This window comes from Anser cygnoides, chromosome 27 (assembly GCF_040182565.1).
Source record: "Anser cygnoides isolate HZ-2024a breed goose chromosome 27, Taihu_goose_T2T_genome, whole genome shotgun sequence".
Taxonomy (NCBI): Eukaryota; Metazoa; Chordata; class Aves; order Anseriformes; family Anatidae; genus Anser; species Anser cygnoides.
This window is the reverse complement of record NC_089899.1, coordinates 1,702,740-1,721,923: the sequence shown is the minus strand read 5'-3', so window position 1 is coordinate 1,721,923 and position 19,184 is coordinate 1,702,740. Positions and strand designations below refer to the sequence as shown.

Genomic DNA, 19,184 nt, shown 5'->3' with positions numbered 1-19,184 from the left:
CATTCATTAAAACTTAGTCTGATTGTATAAATTTCAAGTTTATTACTGGTTTTTTAAACACAGACTAGTACAAAAGTGTGGTGTGGGCACAGCGTACACGGGTAAGCAAACGAACTGTGAAAACTCTGTTTAAGTTTCCTACCTCCCTTCCATCCTCTGGCTCAAATGCAAACGCTACAGCCCTGTGTGCCCATGCAGGGGGGCAGGGTGGGAGCTGCAGCAGTGACAAGGTGCAGGCTTGGGAGGTGACAAGTCCAGCCTGAAGATCTCCTACCTCGTGCTTCCCCTTCTGGTGGCACTTACAGGTTACTCACATCAAAGCTCAGCCTGGCTCTAGGCTCTGAACTCCTCTGTTTCTTAGCACAAATCCAAAAACCTTTGTTTTTTTGTGACTCCTGCCCATCTCACAGTGGGAAGAAACAGTTCCTGCTTGCTTTACCAGAGCAAGTAAAGTCCCACGTTAACCTCTTAAAACATTTAAGTGTCCAACCTTGCTATCAACGAAGCTCTGGTTCAGCTGCTGGACTAAGGGGCTGGGCTGACCCTGGTGCTTGCTGCTAGTCTGCGGGGAAGTTGAGAAAAGCACTTGGACAGGACAATGTTAGCATGCTACAGCACTAGTTATATCAACCTACTCCAGTCTTGGTCTTCAGCTACAGGTTTCAGGTGTGTTTTAAAACACTGTCACAGGGACAGGAGGATGTTTCCTCTGCAAACTAAACAGTGGTTAAACCTTTAGTGCTTCCCGGGAGGGAGAAGGCCCAGCTGAGCCTGGTAATACTTCATCAGACCTTGAAGACAATACAACAGAGGTACCAAAAAGAATAATTAAAAAAAAAATAATAATCCATGCTACACTGTCAGGCTCATATTTAAAAAATTAAAATTAAAAAAAAATATTCAAGTCTAACTCAGATTCCTTGTGTGTCCCCACTTCACCCCCCCCAAAAAAAAGCAAAGCGAAGCTGCAGCTGTGCCAGGACAGCCCCTGGGGAAGCGTTGGTGCTGCCTCGGCACACGCTGCCTGTGTAACACCATGGTGCACGGCCCCAAAGCTCTGCCCGGGCGTTACAGCGCGGCTGCTCTCTGACTTCACAGCCCACGTAGGGAAAGGGGGGGAGCAAAGCAGCAACTCCTCAGTGGTCACCGTTGCTCAGAGGGGATGGCGCAAAGCTGGGTCCCACACGACACGCGGCTGCTGGCTTTGTTAATGGCATTAAATAACCTCAGGAGGAGCACACCCACACTACTGCAACAACAGACTTAAAAAACAAAACAACAACAAAAAAATCAACAAATAAAAACTGAACTAAACAAAAGGAACCCCAAAACCGCATAAGCATATGAATATGGTGCCTGAATTATGAGGGCCGTAACACTGCTGCGGTGCGCCAAGCTGCTGCTGCCCGATGTGCGGGTGCCACCCGGCTCTGGCCACTGGTTCCACAGCTGCCGGCGGGGATCCTGCTCCCAGCGCCTCGCCCAGGAGGTAAAGGAACCGCTGCGACACCCCAAAAGGGACCTGGATGCCACCGCCTCCCCCTGCTCCCCTTCGCCTTGCAGTGCGGCTGCCCCTGCTTTACGCATCCCTCAGCCAAAACACATCCCAGCGCCCTGCTGGCGGTCCCTCAGCACCGCAGTGCCTGGCAGTCCCTCAGCACCCGCCTCACCCCCAAACCACCGCACAGTAACTGCTGTCCAGGCGTGAAGCAGAAGCCATCACCACTGTCCCGCAGGCCCTGCCAGTACTCGGAAGGGATTCAGAGCTGCAGAGAAGCTGACTGGCGCCGTGACACCGTACCTCTTCCTGCAGCAGGGCCACAGCAGCACCTCCCCCCCCAGCTGCCGGCAGGCTGCAGCCTAACCCAGCCCCAGGGCAGCAGGGAACGCGTCAGCATCACGTCATCGACTAGGTCATTTCTTTTTTTACACCGCAAAAGCTGCAACATTTAGCCAAAAAAATCTGAAAAGCACAAGCCTGGCTGCTGCTGTGCTGCGCGGGCCCCTCTCTGGCTGAGCAGCAGAGGCAGTGCTGGCTCTGCCAGGCACAGAGGGGGCCGGGATTCACAGCCTGGTGCCACCATCGCCTGCGCAGAATGAACAACGGGACACCCAGGGACTTGATCATCATCCCGTAACCGTCTGCTGGCTCTGGCTGCATGGCCAAGCACAAGCTCTCACTACAGCACAACCCCAAAACAATCCCTTCGTGCCAGACCTCCCCCCTGGCTGCACCTGAAGGAGGCAGGGCAGAGGGGAGCTCTGACACCCCACATCCCAAGGGAAACTCCCTAAACACCAGCACAGAGGGGATTTAACGCACGTGGGTTTATTCCATCAACCATTCAACGTTTCACCCGGGACCCCACGGCGCGCGCCCACGCAGCCCCTCCGCTACCGGCAGCCACACTCATCCACCACCATGTCCTCGTAGTGCCTCAGCACCACGTTGTCGTTGTTGTCGTAATAGAGGATGGAGATCGGGGACAGCCTGACGGGGACGCAGCAGGGCTGGGGCGTCCCCTCGGGGTCCAGCGAGTGCACCATGGTTTGGAGGATGGCGTGGTTGGTGCTGTTGAGCTCGGCCGTCAGGGGGAAGGGGCACTCACCGAGGCAGTAGTTGGCCAGGTAGCCCTGCGGGGCGATGATCCAGTTCTCCCAGCCGACGTCACTGAAGCTGATGTAAAGCCGCCTGGGCTTGCAGAGGTTGCTCGGCGTGGCGGGGATGTTGTAAGCACTTCTCCTCCTCCTGGAGGCCCGGCACTGCTGCTGGCTGAGGCTCACCACCAAGAGAGAGGTATCCAGGAAGGAGTCGATGCTGGCGCAGAGGCTCTGCGGCCCCCCGCTCGCCCCGGCTGACGCTCCGCCTCCGCTGCTCACCGAGATCTCCAGGATCAGGCCCAGATTCCTACTGTGAGTTCTCCACTCCTTCGCCACCCCGCTCAGGTTGAAGAGCAGAGACTTGTGCAGCCGGGCGAAGGACTGCTCCACCAGCGGCGTGCGGCCGGGCTCGTGGGAGGGCGTCCCCCACAGCGGCAGCCGGGGGGCTTGGTACAGCCTCAGCTCAAAAACCTGCCCCCGGCTGGACGCGTGGTAGGAGTTGTGGCTGAATTTGATCTCCAGCTGAGCCATTGTCAAGCGCTCGCCCTCCTCCAGCACGGAGAGATTAAAGTACAGACGCTTCTGCAGGCACAGCAACGTCTGGGGCTGCCCGCTATGAATGAAGTGGCCTGACAAAGAAGGAGAAATAGAGGTGGCGGTGGCTGAGCTCTGTTACGCTGAGCAGGATCAGCCTCCCAGAGCTCCAGCTTAAGCTCCTGGCGGCACAGCAAGAGGAAGACGGGTCTGAGCAGAGGCAGGCAGCCAAACGCCCGCAGCTGCTGGATCAGGATGGCAACGCTGCAGTGCTGGGGGCTATCAGCTCCGCGGCACAGCCTGCAGAAAGCCTGGCCCCGAGATGGTACAGCCACACCAGCACGGCTCTGTCCCTCCCTGCTGCCTCCGCACCTTGCAGGCAGGGCACAAACACTCCTCTAAAAGCTACTTAACACCTCGGGGCATTATTTTTCCTCAGCTGTAAATATCTCCCCCCGGGACAGGGGGGTTCTGGTGGGCGCTGGGTGTTTGGGACGCAGGGGGAAGAAGGGCAGATAGCAGCCAAGTGACAGAAGTGGTAAAGCTGCCTGCTGCAGCCAGCCCTAGATCTCCCACTGGAAACCTGGACTCACAAGAGCTCGGTGGTGTCTCGAGGCCTGGAGGACCCCGACCAAGCAGTTCCCACGTAACTGGGAATGGCTCAGAGAAGCCACAGGCTGAAGTGGGCAGATGTGCCACAGGGTCAGCTGGAGGCATGAGGATAAGGAAGAGAAGGGGGGACAGGACACGGCCAAACGGCTGAGCATCCACCCAGCCTCCACCCGGGGTGCACGCGTGACCCCGCTTCTCATCGCTGCACCCAGGGCCCCCCCACAAGCACCACGGGCCAAGCCGGTCACCGAAGATCAAACCCACACCTCCAACTGCGTTGGGTGACTCGCAGCACAGAACCTTACACAGCTTCACCCCCTCAGTTCCAGACTATAACCAATTACCTACAACATCCTCAGGGAGCAGAGTTCCCACAGCGGGGATTTCCCTCAGAGAAATCCACTGCCCTGTCCTCCCCCGGCCATCCCCAGCCCAGAGTGCGGAGGGGTTTCCGAAAGGCAGGACCCAAACAAGAGCGTTTCTGTACCTTGGTCAGCGAAGACACGGATGATGTTCCCCGGGACATTAAATTCCTCCACCCTACAGCCATCCGCCAGGTCTTTGTTTGCAGGAGGCATCTTTCTCTTCTGGAAGATCCGCCAGAGCACAGACGGCACAGGAACGGGGATTTTGGGGCTGGGCTTGGCGCTCAAACCCAAGGATTTTAAGAGCAAACTTTCCTGCAAACTTAAATCCATCCCCAGACTGACGCTAAGCAGAGCCCAGGCGAGGCCAGCTCTGAAGCTGGCAGGCGCGGGGAGAGGCCCCATCACCGCTCTCCTCCCGCAGACAAAGAGCTGTGCTGGGGACCCGCTGGCAGGGGCACTGAAGGCAGGGGCCAGGGGGGGTGTTGATTGCCTGATTGGAGCCTTTGATCTCGTTAGTGCTCAATTAGCACAGAGGGATTCCCAGGATTGGGCAGAGGGTGGGAGCGGGCCCTCCAGGCTCCCCGGGGCCTGTTAACCCTTTGAGGCTGCGTGGTGGGAGGGCAGCCGCCCTCCTCCCTCCGCTCCCAGCCCCTTCCACATCTCCCCACCACCCGAGGCCCAACGACAAAGCCCCTGGTGATGGGGAAGGGCTACACAAAGCTGCCAGCACATCGAGCGCTGCTCCAGAGCCCTGGGAGAAGGGCGGATCTGGAGGCCATCCCACCCGGGTCCAGGTGGAGACGCGGGCCAGGGTCTCCTCTCGCTGCCCCCTCCACATCAGCCTTTCAGTCGCAGCGTCTGATGCTTGCCTCTAACGGCTGACAACTTCCAGCACACCACGTCTTCAAACTCTCCCCTCCTGCCTTGCACACCTACGCACCCCAGGCGCACACAGCGCTCAGCACCCACTCCCCACGCAGGGTCCCCCAGGCACAAGCTCACACACAAAACGCTGCCCGATGAGTTACTTGGTCAAACCTTGAAGCCTGGGCAAGCCGATGCTAAGAAATGCGATTTCCTTCGTTCCCTCCTTCCCGCCAACCAGCCACAGAACCAAAGCACCGAGACGCAGCCCTCCGAAACACTGCTGGGTAATTACAAGTACGGTGATGGATCCTGCGTGGCACAGTCTCCACCCAGCCAAAGTCACATTTTGCTTTCTGTTTACTGAGGAACTTTCCCTGAGGCTCACACAATGGGCCTGGAGCTGAATCAACATTGCGAGACCAAACAGAAGAAGACAACGATTTAGCCACCCTGGAATCGATGCCCTGAATCCCCCTTCCCCGCCTATTGTCCCCGGCTGGGGGGGGAGCTCCGCTTCCCAGGGCGCTGCGGGGACGGGTCCTGCGAGAGGGGAGCAGTGGGACGGGCTCAGACCGAGGGCAGTAAAACCCCGACGGCTTCCCAGCAAAGAGGCACGCGGCCCAGCCTGGCCTCGGGGACCCTGCAAGGCTCGGGGCTGGCGCTGCCTGGAAAACCACCGCAGGGAGCAGAGAGGTTTTGTTCCTCACTCGAGCAGGCAGACATTGCTGGGCCAGAGTCTGGAGATCCCTCGTCAGGGGACCCTGCGCGAGCTGTGCCCAGGGCTGGCTTTTTAAGCAACTGGAAGAGTTACAGGGGTGTTTTAAGCAATTTAGATGTCCTGGCCCTCGTCCTGGAGGGCAGGAGGCTGGAATAACGCTCTAGGGCTGGGTTTCCAGGCAGACCTGCACATGGGAACTGCTGCGTGCTACAGCCTCGAGGTGAACACGGACAGCTCTGTGTTAGGGACCCCTCCTGGTCAGCGAGGCTCAGAGGTGCCCTGCAAACCCCTCTTTAGTGCCTGCTGGCAGCTGGAGCAGAGCTGGCTTTGGGCTCCCCTGGCCTGGGACAGTGGTGCCAGTGAGCAGAAGATGTTTCCCTCTCCAGTTTGATGCTAGGTCCGAAGACCCTGCAGCGCTGCTGAGGCAGGGTCGTTGGAAGGGACCGAAAATAAAGATGGGAAATCACAGCGGGGCTGAGAATAGCTGGGGGATGGAGCGACAGAGGAAACACCAGGGGACCTAAAGCCAGCTCCAAATCCTACCTGGACCAGCAAAGCCACAGCCTCTCAACTGAACCAGCACGTACTGGCTACAGAAAGCACATCAGCATCGGGTGAAGCCCGGTCACAGGCAAGCCCTGTTCCCATCAGTGGCATCTCTTCCCCAGCTCCAGGCAGGGGACGCAGGGGTATCGGGGATGAAGTTCTTCTTGTGCCTTTCATTTGCTGGGTTTGAGTGTCGGGCCCTGGGTCAGTCCCCAGATCCAGCCAGGCTGCCCAGGCTGCAGCAGCCACGCTTCTCTTACAACCGCTTGTCTTTTACAAGTCCGTTCTTCAGGTGCATCCTGCGAAAGAGAGCACAGCAGACAATGAGCCTCGGCCTCCACACCGACTTCTCCCTCCCTCACCTTCACAAACCGCTGCTGAGCTCAGACCTGCCTCAACAGGCTCACAATTTCAGACCGGTGCCCAGTCAGCCAGACCTGCCCTGCAGGCTCCAGCATCCCACCAGACTTCGTGCTCGCCGCACGAGGTGCAGATGCTGCCCAGTGAAGAGCCAGCCCTGCCTGGTGAGGATTCACGGGACAAAGCCGGACTGACACACCACGACGCCTAGGCACAGAGAGACAACGTTCCTCCTGTTCCCCGCAGCTATCTTTAATACTCTGCATCAAGGCACCCTGTTGTTTTCCAGCACAGTGGTGGACACTTTGAAAGATACTCCAGGACATCTCCCCCCCCGCCCACGGGTGCTGTTTGCATCTCCCCCTGCCCACGCACCCTTCTTTCAGAGCACTGGGCAGCTGGAGGCCACCCTCTTTCTTCTTAGCCACGGTGGTTTTCTTGCTGTCCTCCACGTCGTACTCGCGCACGTCGTTCACCTCTTGCATCTGCCCCATCAGCACCTTGGCCACAAAGAGGACGATGTACTGTCGAGGGAAGAGACACCATCAGCCACACGACACGCGGGGCGCAGAGCCGTCCCACCTGACCCCTCGCTACTTGGGCATTCCTCTGCTGTCCTCAGCCCCAAAAAGGGCCCAAAACCCTGGGACGCGCTTGGTGACCCGCAGCAGTGGGAGGCAGCGCTCCTGCAGGTACCATTACCCGACTTCAACCAACCCTGCCCAGGGTCGAGCTTGTTGCTGCGAGCCCTCCAAGCCCACGCTCTTCACCTCTCTCCCTGGAGCCTCAGGAGACGCCGGGGGATTCACACCTGCATCAAGCTCCAGCCTGCTGCAGTGCCAAGGAGCTCCCCGGGCGATGGCAGTCCCCAACCACTGTCACTGCTCCCTGCCACGGGTCTGCAGGGTGTGAGATCCAATTCAGATCTGAATTCTAGCCCAGAGCAGCACCCCGGGCACTGACACAAGCCTCCCTCCTCTCCTCCCTACCAAATCCCAGTGCTTCCCCAGCCCCGCAGCCCCCCAGCCGCCCCGGGCCAGGCGTTACGCGGCCGCAGCTGAGGTCGCCGAGCTCCCCCGACTCACCAGGAACCAGTAGATGTTCATCAGGGTGAGGACGAGGAGCAGAGCGTTGAAGAAGAAGTAGAAGGGAATATTGGGCACCGACTGGAGGCTGGAGTGGCAAGTGGCGTAGAGGACCTTGAGGGGGAACCAGTAGAGGCGGAACCAGAACCTGGCAGGGCAGAGGTAGCAGGCTGGGTTTAACAGCCCACGGGGACCCCGGGCAGCTTCTTCCAGCACAGCCTCCCTTGCATCTGGCAGCCCCTGCTCTGGGGATGTGATTTGGGTTTAAAGGCCTGGTTCTGGACAGGAATTCACACAGGCTCCCTGAAAGGGCAGCTACGGAAGGGAGAACACGATCACAGGCAGACAAGGCTGGGCACCAGAGGCAGGGCTGAAAAAAGGCTTTCTCAGGGTAGAAGCAGGGCTACACTGCAGATTTTCTCAGGGGGACAGGAAGGGAGTACAACTGGAAGGATTTCTTAGATCTGTGCTTCCCTGCTTTATCACGAAAATCTTCCTTGCTCTCCTCCCCCTCAAATCGACAGCTCCTGTTGCCGCCCCTGCTTTTCCGAGCAGCTGCGGGGAGGAGGAGGGAGACAAAGGGACACATCAGCAGTGACAACCTGCGTTACTCATCCCTGTTCTTCATCCTCCTCTCTTGCTTTTCCCCAGGAGGAGCAGCGAGCCTGGAATCTGGGACATGCCCGCGTCCCATTTGCTTCTTGCAAAAACGCTTCTTGCTGCTAAAGCCAAAGGAGTGGGAAAATGGAAACAGCTCCTCCTCCCCTGGGGTCATTTGTCATGCTGCAAGCGAGATTTCACAGGCACTTCGGTGGTGACAGACGGCAAAGTGACTACAGAAGGATTCCAAGCCCAGCATGGGGTCAGGCGCTGCGGGAACCTCTTCCCAAACAGTTTATAGGAACGGCTCGTTCCCAGGCGCGCGCACCCAGCAGGCTGTACCCCGCGGCACCAGGGGGGCTGCAAAAGCTGGCGGGGACACGGCTGGAAGCGGGATCAGGGCTGGGCAGGCAGGCAAACTCACCAGCTGACGCTGAAGGTGAGGCAGCCGACGTTGGAGATGACATCGTTGAGGCGATGGTAGACACCCCCCCGGTGCTTGAAGTAGACGTTGAGCTTGGTGAACTCCAGCTGCACGTCATTGACGTCGTGCAGGAAGAGCACCAGGATGCCCACGTTGTGGTACCTGCAGGAGAGCGGGGCGGAGAGGGAGATGCGGGGGCAGTGAGTCGGTGTTAGCACCCGTCACACACCGCCCATCCCGCCAGGACTCCTGAATAATCCAGGCTGAATAACACGGCAGCGTGCAGTGGCTCGTGAGCAGGAGCACGGAGCCAGGGTTAGCTGTAGGGAGGGAAAAATCCCTACTGACCCAGAAAGAGTCCTCCCGGGACGTACCCACGAGACACGTGGAAAAGCCACAGCCTCTGCTGCGTGGCCACACTGGCGCAGCACAAGGGGGACAATGGCACAGCCACATCCCTCACCTGAAAGCGTAGGAGAAGGCGATGAGGGTCAGCGTGACGACGTGGTGGAGGAGCATGACGACCGAGTCCTTGCGCCACGTGTCCATGTAGACGGTGGCATAGATGGAGTGCCCGTAGAAGCTGCACTGCAACAGGTAGGCGATGGCGATGTCCGTGGGCACGTCCATGCCCTTCTTCCAGCCTGAAGCAGAACAAAGACGGCTGGGTGAGCCCAGAGCCGCGAGCACGGAGCCTTCGTCAGCAACAGAGAGACGGGAGAGCAGAGAGCAAAAAGCAAGCAGCAGCCAGAGCTGCCCCAGGCGGCCTCAGCACCTCGCTGCGCTCCGGTGCTCCAGCTCCCATTCGGGACCTCCCTGGTGGAAACGGGGCAAAGGCTGGAGGAGGACCCGGGTATCCTGGTGCCAGGATGACCCGATCCCCTCCGAAACTGAGGACAGAGCCTTGATTTACTTCCCTCCTAATTTAACTGCTCAAATCCTTTCCCCTCCATAGCTGAAGGCATCCCAGTCCCTGCTGTCTGCAGCAGCCGCTAGGTGACACTCTCTCTGTAACGAAATGAACGGAGGCAGCCTCTTGTGCCCTTTCCGCACTCACAGCATCATGGAAAAGGCAATCTGGGGGGGGGTTCAGTCGAGAATTTTGCTCCCACCAATTCCAGTCCCCTCGCTCAACTCAGCTACGCTACAACCTGGACATCCTCATCCATACCCGCTTCTCCCTGATTCTTACTGTACCATAAAAGACAGACGGAGGGTCATAGAAGAAGGGGTAGTCAGTGAAGAAGAGCAGGTAGATGCCATACGACCAGGATAACGTGTAGAAAAGCAGCTTCCAGGCACTCTCAGGCATCTTGGCAGCATCTTTCGGCTGCAAGTTGCACCACTCACCGAAGGGCTGCAAGGAGAGGGGAGAAGTGTGGTCATGCAGGGCAGAGGGACCCCGGCGAGCCCAAGGCAGAACTCAGGGAATCCCCAAGGCTCCAACACCAGACAGGGCAAAACCGGGGACACGAGCCCCGTTTTTTCTGGCCCTCTTTGCAGCGTGAATAAGGAGGATGAGGGGGCTCTAGAAAGAGGCTACCGCAGGGAGAATTGCAAGGCTAGAGAGCCGCTCGCTCAGCCCTGGCCGCGCGGGGAAGCTGCGAAAGCAGAGCCTTGCGGAGGAGGAAGCCTATGGCACGCAGCCCAGTCTGGGCACCGCTCCACCGCCCTCGCTCCAGGAGCAGGCCTGAGCACCGCTGGCTTTTGGAGAACCGAGTCAATACCAAATCCAATCAAACCGAGCCCCATCTGCGTAAGGAAGCCCAGAGGAGGAAGCCGTGACAAGGCCACCCCGCGCGCACGGACTTGGCAGCGCTGCCAACTCCCAGGAAAGAAGCTTTCAAGCCAGGAAGCGCGTCGGGTGAGCTCACTTCGCAGAGAACCAAACACGCGGCTCCTGCTGCTGCTGCTTCCCAGCCGGCACAGCACAGGACCCCTCTCCAGGGACAACCAGCACGGGAGGAGGCCGATTTTACAGGCAGCAAGGGCTGGGGCACCGGGTCCTCTTGCTCGCTCACACCTACCCCCTAGCAGCTCTTCTGGCTGACCAGCACTGCGAGGCTGCTGTTTTTTTTTTTTTTTTCTCCCCGGGGTTTGCAGCACCCCTCCTACCGCTCAGGGCTCAGGAAGAGGAGGCGAAGCCTCCCCAAATATGGCCAAAGCGACGAACGGGAGGACGAGCAGCCCTGCAGCCCGCTCGTGCCATTAAGATCGAAACTTTCTCGCTCCAACCACGACGAGCACCACGCGGCTCTCTGCAACGACCAGGGAGCTGGGCCACGAGGCCAGCGACACTAAAATCAAAACCCCGGCGTTACGCGGCCTCGGCTCCCTCGGAACGAAACGGAGCAGCAAGCGCTGCCCTTCGTCCCAGACGGGGTGCCCGCTGCGGGAAGCGCGAGCGATGCCGCCCGCCGAGCGCGCCCCGAGCTCAGCCACGGCTCCGGGCACTGACGTCCTCCCTCCGCGGCAAGTGAGCAACACCAGGCACCATTTCTGCTTCTCGTCACCGCAGTGACAGAGCCCTGTCGGCCCCGCAGCCCCGGCAGAGCAGCCAGCAGCGGGGAGCCTCGCTCAAGGCCCCCGCGGGAATCGCCGCCGCTGCTGATAACGCCCCAAGGTCCCGGGGCGAGGGCTCCACCGGGAGGGACCAGATAAGACCGAGATGAAAACAAAATGCTTGCAAAGTAACCATATCCTGCCCCAGGTCAGCACTTTCTGCAGCTAGCGCTCGGCTCCTCGATGCTCAAAGGCTATATTAAGGCTCCAGCTGTCCCCAGGCAGAGGCCGGCCTGGCTTTTAGCCCCTCTCTGTGTCAGATTTTTCAAAGGACTCAGCTCCCGGCCCAAAAGCGCTTTGTTCTAAGCCCTGACCAGCGCTGGGAAATTCAGACCTGGAAGCAGCGGCCCCGCAGCGCTCTGCCAAGCTGCCCACGTCCCCTCCAGCTACAGAGGGGCAGCTCCGGCCTCCCCCCGGTATCTCGCATGCAGAGCACGGCTCTCCGCTGTGAGACCGGGAGCGCGCTGCTGCCAGGGCTTCTTCCACCAGGAGCCACAGCAGGAAAAAGAGAAGGAAGCTTGAAGGGTGAATGAATAATGCAGAGACAGAAAGTCCCGAGCCCTGAAAGCATGAATTATTTGTGTCTCCATAAAGCGGAGCACGGAAGCAGCTCAGCTACGGGGCACAGCTCAACACGCCGCGATGGCAGCGAGCTGGGGAGGCCCCTGCCACTCCTGCCCCCAACAGCTGGGGCTGGATTTAGGATGCTGGGCTCAGCATCAAGCTAAATCCCAGCCTCGAAGCAGAGCCAAGTCACTCAGCTGCTTCTCTGCATCTCAGTTCCCCCCCTGCCAAGAGGGAAGGACGCTGCATTTCTACCCCAGGCAGGCGGAGCCGACGCAGGGACTGTCACCTGCGGGGCTGGCACATGCCACCAAGTCGACCTGCGTTTTACGGACGCTCGGGCTGTTGGCGGAGGTTGCAGCAGCGCAGCAAACCCGGTGAACAGCCTGCCACGGGCACGGCAGCACCTCAGAGGCCGGGGGGGGAAGCAAAACCAAGCGAAGGGCCTGCGGTGGTGACCGCTCGGGGAGATTTTAGCCCTCGCTGCGCGTATGGTCACCAAGAGGCCCTGGGCAGAGCCCTCCCGCAGCAGCCACGGAGCTTTGCGACCGCATCCCGAGTGCTACGGAGGCAGGAGCTGGCTCGGCGGCGGTCCCCATGCTGGGGAAGGTCGGAGAGAAACATCCCCCAGACCGCCGAGCCGCACCGGGGTGGGGGGGGACAAGGGGCTGCCTGCAGGGAGGTGCCACCAAAACCTGGGCTGCGCACCGGGGGATGCACAGGGGATGAAAAGGCCCCGGGGTGGGAGATGCCCGGGGTGGGAGATGCCTCCTGCTGCCGTTCCCATGGCAATGCTGCAGGGATGGATGCCCGTTGCCACGGGTGACGGCGCTGCGGTGGGAAGAGCGGAGCTGGAAGAGGCCGGAGCTCTTGGCAAGCGACGCGATGGGGCTTCACGTAACGGGCGCCCGGCCCTCCTTCCTCCCTCCTCACCGTTACCCCATGCCAAGCTTCACGAGCGGCTTCTGATTCGCCCGCGCCAGTAACTGGGAGCACTGGGAGCGGGGTGGGGGCCGTTGGCCGCCCCCTCCGCAACGCCTCGCACAGCCTGCGGGGAGGGAAGGAGCGAAGCGGCGGTGAGAGCGCGCTGGGAGAGCAGCTTGGAGCTGGAAAGAGAAAGCCGAATCGAAACCGGCGCTGCCCACGGCACTGCTGAAGTGTCAGAAAAAAAAAAAATCCTGCAAAAAGCAAACACGTGCTGGCTTCCTTTTCGCAGCCCGAGGCGCGTGGGGAAAGCTGAGCATCCCCTCAAATCCATGACCAGCTCTCGCAGCGGGGCAGGAGCCCTGCCAGCAACCCGGCAGGCTCGCAGCAATGGGTTATGAATCGAAGCTCGTTGCGGAGGAATTGTATCCCCGGCCCGCTCCCATCGCCTCTGCCCCCTCCCCAGCCTCGAGACGAGGACCTGGCCAAATCCCAGCCGCGCTGCGTCTGCTTTCTGGGCACTGCCAGTTTCCCAGAGGGACACAAAGGAACGGCTGGCACGCAGCATCCTCAGCCCAGGGAGCTGGCAGCTTTACATCAGCTTCTCCTCGACGCAGATGATAACGACGAGCAGAGCTCCGATTCAAAACCTGCCCACGGCCACCAGCTACGGCCCCTTCCGTGGCGGCAGCAGCGCTGCTCCCCGCAGCCCTGTGCGTGGTTCTCAGAGCTGTGGTGGACCCCAAGGGCCGTGTCCCCTCCCCACCAGCTGCCTGACCTGCTGCCACCTCCAGCCACGCCAGGGACGGGGCACGGAGCCTGCAGAAGGCCCAGGAAAACGTCACCGTTCTCTAAATCTAACGAAATGAACCTCCTGAAGTCTGTGGGCCCAAGGGCTGGCACCCCACAGCTCTCGTTGCTCCATTACACCAGGCACTGAGGCTCTCGGTGCCTCAGTTTCTCCACCCATACAGCAGCCGAGGCACCAGGAAGCTGCGGTAGGCCGGGGACGATACCTCCCAGATAAACACGTAATAAAATACTCTGTGAGAACTGCAACAAGCCAACAGACATCGCTCCTTCCTCGGTTCCTCCGCAAGCTGTAAAATTCACCCCTCGGAGAGCAGAGCAACAGCAGCAGAGCTCGGCGAGACCCGCCACAGCCGCCAAGAGGGTGCTGCGGGGGCTGACAAACCTCCCCGTGCCTGCACGCTGACACAGCAGCACGGGGGAAGGAGCCCCCGCTCCGAGACGCCGCAGCGCAGCCTCATTCCCTGGGCGAAGAAGAAAAGAGCCATTGTTGTGGCTTCCTCCCCTTGAGCTCGCGGGGCTCGTGCTTCGAACGCCGGGCAGAGCGCAGCGGGGCGAGCCGGGGAGCTTTCGGGCAGGCTGCCCTTCCCCCGGGGCGCAGGAGGTGTCCTCTGCTCGCAGCAGAGCTTGCTCTGGGCGGTGGGTTTTGGGGTGGGGGGGAGAATTCTCTACTCACGTGCCCAGTTCTGGGGTCTGGAAAAAACAAGTCTTGGCAATAGTGTAGGATACAGAAAAGTTACATAAATCACTGGAGGGGATAACGGAGCGCTGCTTTCCAGCTGCCACATCCTTCCCGGGACTATGCTGTATCACTTACCTAGAAACCCCATTTCCCAGGGCCATTCTCCGATTTGCACAAGGCTTTTCCTTGCAGAGGACGCTGCAACGTCCTACAAATTTCACCACCGCTAAGCCAGGAAGCTGACTGGTGTCTGGGCCAAAAATGGAAAATATTTACCCACTGCAGAGAAGAGGCAGGCAGCCATTCAGGGCAGAGGGGCGATGTGACAATCACCAGATTCAGAGAATGGGAACTTATTCAGAACAGATTTTGCTCGCTGCTTACAGATTATCTGACACGGGGACTTCAAATCCCAGCAGCAGAGAGCGCTGCTCGGCTCAGCTGCCCTGCAGGAGGGGACGCAGAGATGCTCAGGTTGCATCTTTTAACCCAACTCCTCAGGTCTGGCTGCAGCCACTCTCTGCACAGGGAACACACCAAGGACAGCGGCTTTCAGCGACCGACAGAGCCAAGCCACCAACGATGGCAGGACAGGGTCACAAACTGAGGAAGCTTCAAGAAGGGGGAACATCTGCCTGGGCCTGGCTTGGTCTTCATACCTGGAAGGGATCGGCAGCTCCAGCGAGCTGGTACAGCCAGACGTGCCCTGAGCATTACCCAAGTTTGTGCTCTCAGAAGTCCACAGGATAAAGCAGAGACTCCCAGGGCAGAGCTCAGAGGGGAAGGAAACGTCTCTCAGCCCTTCGTGGGGATGCCCATGCCCCCACCACAGCTGACTGCAGGGCCCCTCCCTATCTGGTGATCCGCATTTGCTCAGCTCCTTGGGATCTTTCCTACACCAAAACAACTCCTTTCCGTATTTGCAACCAGCGAAAAAGAGGCAACAGGCCAAAAATTGTCTTCACTCGAAGGATGACGGGAAAACCACGTCTAATGCAAGACACAGACCGAGCAGTTTGAACAGGTGAAAAGGACACGCTTTCAAATCCTAACCAACACCCCCCCAGTGACACGCACAACCTTTACCGCTTCTTCAACCCAACGGTGACGCGATTTTGTGGCAAAGGTTAAACGGAGCTGCGGGCCGACACGAGAGCGAGGAGCTCAGCCGCTGTCCTTTTGCTCCCGCTGATAAAAACAGGGCGCCGCAGACAGCACAGGAAGAGGTTCGGGGCTTCAAGGCGCGCGTTGCGCAGAGGAGTGGTCACATCCAGAGCTAAGCACGGCGCACTTTACACCTCAAGGCCTTGTGGTCAGAGTCACTTCCTCTTCGGAGGCTGAGAATCACAATCCAAGCAGCGAGATCTGCCATTTATAAATAACGCGCAGGAAGGTAGCGTTCTCCGGACACTGAGTGCGCTTGGTTTTATAACCGTGTTTCAGTTCTCACAGGGAACGTGAGGAGATTCAAAAGGAGGAAGGATGCTCCTTGAGCCTCCACGGGGAAGTGAAGGGTCCTGATCGCAGAAGTTCCTTCCTAGGCCTAAACGAGGTTTTACTTTCTCTCCCCAGCCTTTCTCTTCCCCAAGAGATGAAGCCGTTCGCTCTGCTGCCGAACGACCCGCTCCACTGCTGCCCATACAGGGGCCATGCAATACAAACTAATTTCTTAAAAATTGCCAGAGGTTTTAGAGGAAAGCCACAACAACCTCCAGCTTTTCCCATAGCAAGTCGAGCAGAATAAACTCAGAAAAGCTGCAGATCGATAAATAAATACATACATACACACACATAGTTGTCTCTCCCTGCTGCTGCCCCTCCACCTAGCTGCTGGGAGGAAACTGATGGTATCGCACGCTCGCTCGGCATCTCATCCCTGCAACACGCAGGTGTAGCCACAAGAACCAGCTCCGATCAGCCCCGCTCGCCCTTCTGCAATTACAACCGTGACCCATTTCTCCGAGGGACGATGCCTCAGCACAGCGCCTGCTGCCAAGTGTCTGCCAAGGGCACCGAGCGGGCTCCCGAGGGCTTTTTTCACACTCCGCTTACCGCTCGCTCTGTAAAGGCGAGCCTTACACAAGGAGGGACTGGAGCACGAAGGAAATACCTCCAGTTTGTTATGACAGACCTAGGGTTACCTCCAGCCTCCTTCACCCCAGCGGTCCCAGGCGCGGCACGCAGCCCAGCAGCAGCCCCAGGCAGACGGGGGTGCAGGTAACGAGGTGAAACTCAGCCCCACGTCAAAGGCCAGCACGTTTTTCCTCACACCTTGCCTACAAGGTGCTTCAACAGCTTCAAATGGCTCCAGATCGGGACTGGAGCTTTGCAGGAGGTGAAACTCCACCTCACGTTACCGGCAAGCAAAGGCAACTCGGAGCGGCGGAGGCAGGGCCGCTTCAGAGGCAGGCCTCGGCAGCAGGCCTCAGCAGCACGTAGGGCAGAGAGGGAAGCTGTAACTCCCGACAGCCTAATCGAAGAAAGCCACCTTGCACCCTGTAATCTGTGAAACGGCTTCTGAAGGAAGGGATTTCCCCGGGGAACGAGGCCCGACCCATGTAGACACCAAGATCTGCACTTGAGGAGCTCCCTCAGGGCCACGTGCCACCACGCTTGCGGGGCGGTGAGGGGACGGTTGGGGCTGTGTCTCTGAGAGCTGGGGACTTGCATCAAAATCCTACAATCCCAGAATGGCCGAGGCTGGAAGGGACCTCCAGAGATCACCTGGTGCAATGCCCCCACCGTGCAGGGTCACCTAGAGCACGTTGTATGGGATTTTATACGGGCAGGTTTGAATCTCTCCAGAAACGGAGACTCCACAACCCCTCTGGACGACCTGTCCCAGTGCTCCGTCACCTCACAGGAACGAGCTGCAGATCACGGCACCTGCATTACTTCGGCTTTTAATTCCTCCCGAGGCCACAGGAATGGCCAGCAGCGTGCAAGGCACCTCTCTAAGAAGGCAGCGTGGTATAAATCGCCTCTGCTGGGACCGAGCCATCGGAGGGAAAGGGGAGGTCTCGTCTCATTATGGATGCTTTTCACAGCAAAAAGTTAAAGAGGGCTACTCCTCGCCCTCAGGGACGTCCTGCTCCCTCTGTCCCTTACGCAGTACTGTATTAACAGGGGGGACAACAGCCAGCAAACCCCGCTTGGAGGCTGTGAGGGTTGGCTGCAGGCATCCCTGCATCCCCCACGCTTGAAGGTCAGCCCGGCACTGCAGCACAGCAATCCCCACGCCATCCTCGCCGCCGTCGCACCAGGAGGGAAAGCGGGGAAGGACATTTTTCACGCGAACCGCAGATGACACGCAGGAACGTGGCCCCCTCCTTCCCCCGTGCACAGCCGGTGCGGCCTAGCTGCGTGCAAGAAATAACCCCCAACCCCTCCCCAACCCCACTATTTGGGGAACGGGGAGAGCTCTCCCATGCAGTGGGACGCTCGGTCCAGAACATGGGGAAAAACGGGGGTGAGACCTCTCATGCAACAGCCCCCATACAGCGTGCAGCCCCAGGGGACGGAGGATGAGTTTTCCCATACAGCCAGCCTCCCAGGAGGCAGCCCTAAATGAAGCGGGGCGAGCTCCCTATGCAAAGGGCCCCCTGGGATTTAACCCCAGGGTGGGAGGACGAGCTCCCCATGCAACAGACCCCCCAGGATTTAACCCCAGGGTGGGAGGACGAGCTCCCCGAGCAAGGGGACCCGGGATTTAATCCCAGGGTGCGAGAATAAACTCCCCACGCAACAGACCCCCGGGATTTAATCCTGGGGCAGGAGGACGAGCTCCCCACGCAACGAACCCCCGCCGTTTAACCCCAGGGTGGGAGGACGAGCTCCCCACGCGAGGGGGCCCCGGGATTTAACCCGGGCCGGGAGGACGAGCTCCCCGAGCAAAGGCCCCCCAAGGATGCAGCCCCCCCTCAGCAAGGAAGCCGGCCGAGCCCCCTCCCCCCCTTCCCCCTTCCCCTCCCCGGTGCGGCGGCCCCCGCCGCCACCCCGCAGCCCCCGGCTCTGCCCGGTGCCGTCCCCGTCCCCTCTCCTCCCTCTCCCGGTGCCCCCCCCGCCGGGGACCGACCCGAAAGAGGCGGCGGGCGGCGGCGCGGCGCAGCGCGGTCCAGCCGAGGGCGCCGAGCCCGCAGAGCAGCACCTCGCCCCAGCCCAGGTGCGCGTTCTCGGCCCACGTCGTCCTCGCCAGCTCCCAGCCGCACTCGTCGCAGCTCCGCACGGCGGCGGCCAGGCTGCCGTACCCGAGCCGCAGCAGCTGCCCGTAACCGGGCATGGGCTCGGCCACCGGCTCGGCAACCGGCTCCGGTTGCTGCATGGCGCTCAGCGCCTCCCGCCCATGGCCCCGCCGTGCCCAGCGGTGCCCAGAGGCACCGCGCAGGCTCCGGGAGCCGGGGACGCCCCCCGCCACCGCCACCCGCCCGCCACCGCCGGTACCGGGCCCTAGGAGCCGCCCCCAGCGCAGGGCTCGGCCCCCGCCCCCGGGATCCGCTCGTTTCTTCCAGCCCCTGGAGGGGGGGGGGGGGGGTTCGCTGCCCGGCTGCTGCGGGAGGAGCCCGCTGGGTGACGGTGGTGGGGCCGGAGAGGAGCCCAGGGTTATTAGGGGGGGTGGTAATTAGCACAGAGAGGAGCCGCAGGCGTTGGAGGGGGGTGGTAATTAGCATGGAGGAGAGGAGCTCCGGTTCATTAGGGGCCTGGGAAGCAGCCCCGAGACGTGCTGAAGGAGGCGATGGGGGAATTTCTTGCACAAAAAGCAAGACGCTTGAAGGATGAGCCAGGACAATGGGCTGGAGTCACTCCAATTGCAAGATCTGGGGACAAATGCTGGTATTTCAGTGTCCGAAGATGACAATTAATGACATGACAGTGGAAAACAGCTGTGCGTGCCATGGTACACCCGCTGGGGGAGCTGGAAGTTACCCAC

At 60.0% G+C, this 19,184-nt stretch overlaps 2 protein-coding genes across 2 annotated transcripts; both read right to left on the bottom strand.

Annotated features, from left to right (window-relative positions):
- Positions 1–17: 17 nt before the first annotated feature.
- GDF1 (growth differentiation factor 1) lies at positions 18–5,081 on the bottom strand. Its single transcript, XM_013199691.3, has 2 exons — positions 4,235–5,081; positions 18–3,230 (listed from the first exon to the last, which is right to left on the bottom strand). The coding sequence occupies exons 1-2, from the start codon at positions 4,515–4,517 to the stop codon at positions 2,395–2,397; spliced, it is 1,119 nt and encodes a 372-aa protein (XP_013055145.3). The 5' UTR covers positions 4,518–5,081; the 3' UTR covers positions 18–2,394.
- A 240-nt stretch (positions 5,082–5,321) lies between these two features.
- On the bottom strand, positions 5,322–18,686 carry CERS1 (ceramide synthase 1). Its single transcript, XM_066983826.1, has 7 exons — positions 18,333–18,686; positions 9,913–10,072; positions 9,179–9,359; positions 8,716–8,877; positions 7,692–7,839; positions 6,982–7,130; positions 5,322–6,545 (listed from the first exon to the last, which is right to left on the bottom strand). The coding sequence occupies exons 1-7, from the start codon at positions 18,576–18,578 to the stop codon at positions 6,503–6,505; spliced, it is 1,089 nt and encodes a 362-aa protein (XP_066839927.1). The 5' UTR covers positions 18,579–18,686; the 3' UTR covers positions 5,322–6,502.
- Positions 18,687–19,184: the final 498 nt, after the last annotated feature.

Excerpts from the sequence above, each read along its gene's own strand:
- CERS1 (XM_066983826.1), bottom strand. The coding sequence starts at position 18,578 with ATGCAGCAACCGGAGCCGGTTGCCGAGCCGGTGGCCGAGCCCATGCCC. Across the intron at positions 10,073-18,332 it reads CCGCCCGCCGCCTCTTTCGG|CCCTTCGGTGAGTGGTGCAA; the intron begins GTCGGTCCCCGG and ends CTCTCCTTGCAG. Across the intron at positions 6,546-6,981 it reads CCCAGTGCTCTGAAAGAAGG|GATGCACCTGAAGAACGGAC; the intron begins GTGCGTGGGCAG and ends TCTCTTTCGCAG.
- GDF1 (XM_013199691.3), bottom strand. The coding sequence starts at position 4,517 with ATGGGGCCTCTCCCCGCGCCTGCCAGCTTCAGAGCTGGCCTCGCCTGG. Across the intron at positions 3,231-4,234 it reads CCGTGTCTTCGCTGACCAAG|GCCACTTCATTCATAGCGGG; the intron begins GTACAGAAACGC and ends CTTCTTTGTCAG.